We start from the raw sequence: 8,474 nt of genomic DNA, 5'->3' as shown, positions 1-8,474 counted from the left end.
GTTCAAACCCACCAGCCACTCCTTGGAAGGAAGATGGGGCAATCTACTTCCATAGCGATACTGCCTCGGAAACCCAAGGAGGGGTCGCTATGAGTCGAGTCCAACTCGACAGTACATAACAACAACAACAACAATTTGTAAATTAGACTTTTTCATAGGTATGTGTGTATAGGAAAAACCATAGTACACATAGGGTTAAGTACTATCTGAAGTTTCAGGCCTCCACTGGGGTCTTGGAATGTATCTGTGGACAAGGTAGGGCAACTATAAGTGAGCTTTCAGAACTGTTTAATGTGTATTTCTTGCCAGTGAAATCTTCACAATGTCTTAGTCATGGCTTCATTTTCTCACCCATTAAATAGCTTTGTACAACCAGAATGGTTTAAATGGAAAATACTGACAATTCCACGTGCTGACAAGAACATGGGATAACTGGAACAAGATCTCATACATACATACATACATAGATTTCGTATAGAATGTAAAATGGTACAAACTTTAGGAAAATGTTTGGCAGTACTTTCTAAAGATGAACATGCAATTACCCTTTGTCTAGCAACCCAACCTAGGAAGAGGTTTAAACTACATAAAACCAGTTTGGACCTAAAAAATGGCAATTTCATACGGTCCAACTAACAAATGCCCAAGAGAAATGAGTGCCTTAAGTCCAGTAAAAGGCACATATAAGGATGACCAAGGCAGTTTTATCTGTAAGAGTCAATAACAAACAAAGAATCAAATTTCTAACATATATTCTAAGGTATATTTGTACAATGGAAAACTACATAGTGGTAGACCTAATACCATTATGTTTAATAAGGATGCATCTCATAGAAAAATGTGGAACAAAACTCAAAATCATCAAAAAGACCAGCTTTACTGGTCTGACAGAGTCTGGTAAGACCCCCCGAGACTACAGCCCCTGGAATTCAGGCCTGGGACTGAACTCACTCCCATGGCTTTCATCTGAACAACAGACAAGCATAAAGGGCAAACATTTACACCAGGTACATACACTCCTGGGAATGACCACCCACGGGAGAACGGAGGGGCAGCATTGCACAGGGAGACAGCTCAGGGGCAGGAACGCACAGCATAGGAGGACACAGGGAAGAGGTGACCACAGGGAGGAGGTGGGCAGAGAGCTGCCACACTGTGGGGACTGCAGTCAATGTCATGAAACAAAACATGTATGAACTGCTGTATGGAAAATGACTGTGCTCTGTAAACTTTCACCCAAATCACAATTTAAAAGAAAAAAAATAAGGAACGCATCTCATAGACATAATGTTGAGTGAAAAACACCAGATACAAAAGAAGTGCCATTGTAGAAGTCGATTCATATCCAAGAAAAGGCAAAATGAATCGTAACAATAAAAGTCGAAACAGTGAGTTCCATGGACGGAGGGACAGAAGGAGAGAACTTTGTGAGGGAGTGCCCAGTGAGACAACAAGGGTGCCTGCCGGAGTGTCGAAAATGTCCTCAACCTTGATTTGGACAGGGTGAGTGTGTACGTGTGTGTGCGTGCCTGTGCACCCACGCACATGTGGGCGGACATGCTGTAAAAATTCAAGTTGTTAAGATGTGTGTACTTTACTGTAGACTACGACAGGCCACATTTGTTTCTGAAATAAAAATTTTCTTTTAAAATGGCACTGTCATTGAAAACTTCTCCTTGTTGATTGCAAATTGTAACAGTTAGGTGAACACTTAGGCACCGGGACAGACGTCAGGGAGTAAGGAGGAGGAATTAAACTACAACTGGAAGAGCCGGGCACGTGTCTAACGGTCATCACCTGTCACATACAAACAGTAGCCAAAGACCACAATGCCTACGTCATTCACCTCATATAACCCTTATTACAGTGAACCGTTACGATGGTTCCATTTTTTTAATCAGTCATCATGAGAAACCAGAGAGAAGCCAATGCAAATGGAACTTTAAAGAAAAATAAGAAATTGAGAAGCTACTTACTTCTACAATGTCGTCATCAAACAATAACCAGAAATCATGACTCTTAACTATTGCGATATAATGGCCTCGATTGGGACCACTAGAACAGAGAGAGAGAGAGAGAGAGAATAGTTAATTTTGTACAGTATTTATAGACTTTACTTTCTTATTCTTTTACACCCCAAATCACATGTTGTAGAGAGTAGAAAAACTGAAATGGATGAAAATACCGAGTTATCTGTTCTGTCCAAAAACCAAAAAGATGACAACGACACGGTGCTAATTTGAACAGACATTCAAATTCAAAAGCAAGTCATCAGCGCGCTACCTGCTACGAGAGAGAGCACGTCAGTACTCTGCTTACATACAATCTGTTACTGCATAGAAGTGAATCCGGAAGGAATTAAAATCCTTTACTGTCTTTTTAATACTTTTCAAATTATTTTTTGTAATGTTCAAATTTCCTTTTATGGAAGAGTTAAGTATTTTTTTCTTGCTCGTTTATTTGTTTCAGTCATGGCTTGAACATGCTGAGTTAAACTATAAAAAACACGTAGAGTTATTTCCAAGTCTCATGTCCTTGGGATAGATTGTTTTTTCCCTTCCTTCCTTTCCTCCTTTCAGGAAAGATCCAATGTGATACTTGAAAAGACAAAAGATACCAAATTAAGCCCACAGTTCTGAAGTCAAGATCGAACGTCGTGAAGTTCCTTAAAAGTGGCACCTGCCTGGCGGCCAGTGTCCCGAGTGCCATCTGCACCATCCTCAGCACAACTCTTCAGCATTAGAGTCGCCTCTGCACCTCAGTGCAAACCAAGGTGGTTACAGACGGGAGGCATAAAAATAAATTGAGGAAGGGCTGCTTCTTTTCGGAGAAATGCTTTGCTTATGAAAGGACATGGCAAAGGCTTTCTTCCTTATAAAGCTTAGATATCTTTTTTATTCAATGGTAATTCTATAATTATAAGGATAATTATATTTTGCTTGAAATCATCTTCAGTAGAAATCATTCTTTAAGAGGAATACTATTCTTGAAGTAGTGACCTTAGATATTAGAATGAGTCACTTCCTTCCATGTGTCATGTTTCTCAGATCTTTACCCTGTGGGTGACAGGAATACTTTAGGTGACAGAATGACACAAACGAGAGTGCTTTTTAAACTTTCCACTATAGAGGGAAATAGTTCAAAATGTGGAGAAAAAAAAAAATTTTTAATGAACAAATAAATCGATTTTTTCCATTTCTGTAGGAGTCATCTAAAAAAGTGTTATGTTTCATAGGAAAGGGTTAAAAAAAAAAAAAAATCACTGCCATTGAGATGGTCCCTACTCATAGAGACCCCTCCTTGGGTTTCCGAGGCAGTATCACTACGGAAGTAGATTGTCCAACCTTCCTTCCGAGGAGTGGCTGGTGGGTTTGAACCGCCAGCCTTCTGGTTAGCAGTCAAATGCCTTAGGTACTACACCACCACCAGAGCTCCCATAGGACAGGGTAGGAAATGAAAATAAAACATTTTTCAAAAAGGTGAAAATAAAGAAAATTCACAGAAAGACTGAGAAAGAGAAGTTGAGAGGGGAAGAGGCGGGTGAGTTGAAGACTGGCGATGAGATGAGAGAAGTCAGCCATTTGTTCCTTCAGCCAGACACTCTGAGGAGGACAGGAGACAGAAGGTGACGTCAGAAGTGAATAATGACGAGGAGGTTAAACTTGCATCTCAGGAAGTTGTTTATTAGGGATTTGCATTCTGAACACAAAATATACACAGTTCGATTTTAGCAGTGCCAACTGTGTGCAGATAACTGTGTTGGGATTAGAAAGAGAGCAACAGCTCCCGCCCTGAGGACAGTTTGGGACAGCAGCTGACTGACCAAAACTAAAACACTGGGCAGACGCGAGCAGACCCAGAGGGGCTGGCAAATGGAGCCTTCATCAGGGAGAGGGGAGATTAAGTTCAGGAGGGAGTTGAGGCCCGAGATGAGCGTTAAGAATAATATTTCAAATTCAGTAAATATTTATTGGATAGCTACTACACACCAGACATTGGGAATATGAAGTGAGTGAGTTGGATTGGCATGGATATGCAGCAAATGGCATTCCCCAACAGCTGAAGGATGCAGTGAACTGAAACCCTCCACACTGTTCCACGGAACAGACCTACAGGTAAATTTGCTAAATAAAATGAAGAATGATTGACACGCATTCTTAGTTTTGGGGTCATAAGTCATTTCCTGTCTTAAGCTCTCTCAAAAGGAGACAGACATAGAGACTGATGGATACCGTAGGACACAAAGCAGGAGGCCATGGCGAGTGGTACACACCCAGGGTTTACGCGAATCCAGGGACACAGCGCCATGGTGGTGAAGCGCCCAGAAGAGGACCGAGGACTTCCTGAGAGACTTAAAAAGGTAGGAGAGACGAGAGGAAGAAGGCAAAACTAGAGCGAGAGGAACGCAGGGTGAGAAATGGGTGGGATGGGGTCCGAAGAATGGCTGTGAAGACGCCCTCGGGACTGAGTTCCCACTGAAGTTAGAGAGCCTGAACCGCGAGGGTGGTCCGTCACATCTCCATGCCGTTTTATGCAGCGATTCTGACAAGTGACGAGATACGGACAGACAGAAGGCAGGAGGCTTTGACCATGCCTGACAGCACACACTGTCGTCATAAGGGTTCCTGTGCTCCCCCCAGGGGGAGGATCAATGAGGCTGAGCAAAGGAGGCGGAGTGGGGGGGCCCACGCTGTGGCTCAGAGTCAGGATTTCAGAGCTGGAGATCTTGGGGCTGGAGCAGTTCCAAAGGGTCCAGCAGAAGTCAAGGAGAAAGAAACTGCCAGCAATCGGAAGAGGCAAAGTTAGGGCATTAGAATGTAACAGTATGATTACGTATCACGATCCAAACAGCAGCAGCTAAGCGACTCATACTACCCTTCTGATGCTAGCCCTCCAATGAGGTAGGTATCACTGAGGTCCCAGAATAGGGACTGATGTTTAGGAAGTCATGAATGAGGTCATGGTGGCGACATGCGGCAGAGACGGACCTGAAGGAGGGTTCTTCTCTGAGTGGGAAGCCTCAGCTGTGAACCACTGCACCAAGGACCCTGACACTGTCTGATACTGTTTCACTCATTTTCAGATGTTATTACCCTTCTGTTAGAAAGAGTGGTCCCAAATCTGGGAGAGAAGGATTACTGCTGAGAATAAGAGATGAGGGATGAGGTTGGCATGGGTAGTGGATGTTAAGGACCAACCGTGTCACAGAATTTTATTCTCTCCCAGTTTCCATTAGGGTAAGCCCCTGGGTGAGGGGCGTCTGAATGTTCCACTTACGGACAACTGTAAATCTGCCCTCACTTTCAAACAACTGAACCCACCCCTGCTCTCCACACATTCTTCATTACAATCACCTTCACTCGCTGCATGTGCAACTTTTAAACCTTGAAAAGGCTTCCAGTCTTTTCTTGGACCAAAGTAAGGCTAAGTAAAATCCATATGCACTGGCCCAAGTGACCTACAAATTCCACTTAAAGACACACTTAGGCATGGATCTCAGCCGTTACCCAGGAACTGTCTGTGCATGCTCTGAGCAAAAAGGCAGGAAAGATAAAGATCAGAAAGCTTATTCAGTTGGATAACACGTGCTGTTGGTACAAATTTCCCAAAACCAGGGAAAAAAAGGATGCGTGCCCTGTGTTAGAATTATAAAGGAAATCCTGGACAAATGATGAAGACTGTCCATTCCAAACACACATGCTAATTAGCCTTTGTGGATGCGAGGCTCTTGCAGTTTGAGAATTCTTTTCCGTTTATATTTTATACAGTAAAATGCATAAGCACGTTCACAGAGAAGACACATACACGCTGTTGGAATGGAGGATGAGAGAGAAAGATCACCCTTAGCCGGCCACCAGGAAATGATAAACACACTGAGTGGTGAAAGTCAGGATCTTTGATTGTTTCCAAAGCCAATTTCAATGCTTTTCACAACCATCACCATGATGACTGTATCCAATTAACCACATGAATCATTAGTTTTGCAAAACAGATGTAGGCAGCAGCATATTTTATGAAAGGAAGAGCGATCAAGCATGGAAGGATCAGAAGGGCAGCATTTGCACAGGGAGGCAACTCAGGGGGCAGGATGCAGAGGAAAGAAGGACACAGGGAAGAGGTGACCACAGGGAGGAAGCGGGAAGAGAGCTGCTACACTGTGGGGATTGCAGTCAATGTCAGGAAACAAAATGTGCATGAGCTGCTGAATGGAAAATGAATTTGCTCTGTCAACTTTCACCCAAATCATGATAAATATTAAAAAAATAAAAAGAGAGAGAGAGAGAAAGGGAGGAAGGGAGGGAAGGACAAAAGGAAAGAAAACAAAAAAACTAAGAAGCCTTAAAGTTCCAGGAACTCAGATACAGCACTCAAAGTAGTATTTACACCAGTAAGAATAAAAGTCAGATCAAAGCAATATAATATTTTAATATATAATGGTTTTGAGAAGGAAACAACAAAATGGGTTATGTCTGAAATGTCCAACTTGAAATAAACTGATTGTGATACCAAACCACTGAAGAATAAAGACCTAGGACCACTGCATGCGAGTCTCTCATTGACACACACAGTGGACACTGCTGTACTAACCTAGAAGCTTCCCCCAAGCCCCCACGGCCGCAGTTACCTTCCACAGTGAACCACGACGGCAACCAGGTCGTACATTCTGTCGGGGTTGGTTGCATCTCCCGAAGTGTTAAACAGACGAAGTTCTAACGGAAAAACTACCCGGTAAGAAAGTTTCGTGTATCGATGAAGTTGATCCATGTATTTAAATCTCTTCAGATGGAGAGCTAGAATCATGGGTAGTTTTTTAACTTTCATCCTATTGAAAATAAGCATGAAAAAAAAATTTCTTAAGACGCCCACCATGACCTGAAAGGAATTATCCAGACTTAGGACATTCACGTTCACGTAACCGTTAGTTAATGGTCAGTTTCAACGTGCAGTACTGCCCCGTTTTGTAAATGCCTACCAGCTGCTTTCCTACGGTGAAGCTGGAGGACCGAGTAACATCTTTCAGGTCTTGAGAACTACCCCCACCGCGTGACATCCATCAACACCAACCCAAATAACTAACTCCGTTATAAGTGGCTCCAAAACAGATGGAAGTATATATTTTTGAAATACAGATACCTTATGATACAACCAAATACATTCTTAGTGGTGAGCCTTTCTCAGGCCCAGCAAAACTGAGGACTTTGAAAGGAGCCTTGGGGGTACCCTAGTCAAGTGTTCAGCTGCTAACTGAAAGGTTGGCACTTTGAACCACCAGCTGCTCCGTGGGAGGAAAACGTGTTGGTCTGCTTCTGTGAAGGCTGCAGCCGTGGAAATGAGGGAGGTTCTACCGTGTCCTATAGGGTCACAATGAGTGGGAATCAACTTGAAGGCAATGCATGCGTGTGTGCGCACGCCTGAGTACACGTTTGCAGATGTGTGTGTATCATACAACTAAATGTTTGAGATGCCCATGAGTGGTGGAGGAGCACCTGGTTCCTTGAAACAGTGAATTGCTTTGGATGTCAGTGGAGGACACCATGGCTTTACCCATCTGTAACATGCAGCAGCACGTGAGACCAGAAGACAAGGAGAACAGCAGTAAAGACCACTCCACTCCAGGTGTTTGCCAGAGCGAAGAAACGACTCAAAATCAACAAGAATGGCCATATGCACTCTGGAACGGGAATAAAGATCCTGGAAATGCAGGCAGGACTTTTAAGTTTTTAATTGTAAAACACATGCTATCATGCCTATTCCAAGTCATCTTCATCTAGCCCTTGAATGCAGCTCCGCCCTGAGACCACCTCTGCCCTCTCACTTCACCTCACAACAGTCTGGTCTTCGGAAGGCTCAACACTAGCGGCCACTCTCCCCAACCGTGGCTGTACACATTCACTTAACATCTGGCAAGACTCACTGTATCAAAAGAAGTCGGCTGACACACAGCCATTTCTGGCGGTAGCATCTGACCAAGAGCCAATGGCACCAAAGGAAGAAGTCCCAGCTGCACATTTGCACAGCTTGTCACACTGTACAGTCTCTAGACGACCATGGTTGTTCTTGTCTTGTGAACTCTGAACTCGTGGCAGGTAGAAACCATTTCTTTCCTTAACCTAACATGCCGTGGACACAAGAGGTACTTGACGAATGTCGCAGAATTTAATTCTGTATCGATTAAGGGAAGCAAACATTTTTCCATAGCTTAAAAAAGAAATTTGCTGAGCCACTGCCCTTGAATGAACTGAGGAAACCAAATGACATTGGAGCATTATACGAAATCTGCATTCTATTGATCTTGAGTGTGGTGGGCAGCTTATTTTTCCTAAAATAATGATTATTCAACTCATCTGGGTTTTTAAAAACATTACCCATTGCCTATGTACAGGGAGACAGCTCAGGGGGCAGGAGTCCATGGAGGGATGGACACTGGGAAGAGGTAACTATGGGGAGGAAGTGGGAGGGGAGCTGTTGCATTG

General features: G+C 43.4%; 1 protein-coding gene across 1 annotated transcript in view; it reads right to left on the bottom strand.

Moving 5' to 3' along the window:
• Positions 1-8,474, bottom strand: part of USP12 (ubiquitin specific peptidase 12) — a 155,982-nt gene that overhangs the window by 779 nt on the left and 146,729 nt on the right. Inside the window, exons 8-9 of the mRNA XM_007956529.2 lie at positions 6,626-6,823; positions 1,977-2,055 (exon numbers count right to left, since the gene is read on the bottom strand). Of these exons, the coding sequence (XP_007954720.2) occupies positions 1,977-2,055; positions 6,626-6,823 (277 nt within the window). The remainder of the gene's footprint in view (positions 1-1,976; positions 2,056-6,625; positions 6,824-8,474) is intronic.

Source organism: Orycteropus afer, unplaced genomic scaffold, assembly GCF_000298275.1.
Source record: "Orycteropus afer afer isolate SDZICR_OR568_19922 unplaced genomic scaffold, OryAfe1.0 scaffold00630, whole genome shotgun sequence".
NCBI classification, from domain to species: Eukaryota; Metazoa; Chordata; class Mammalia; order Tubulidentata; family Orycteropodidae; genus Orycteropus; species Orycteropus afer.
This window is presented reverse-complemented; position numbering and strand designations above follow the sequence as displayed.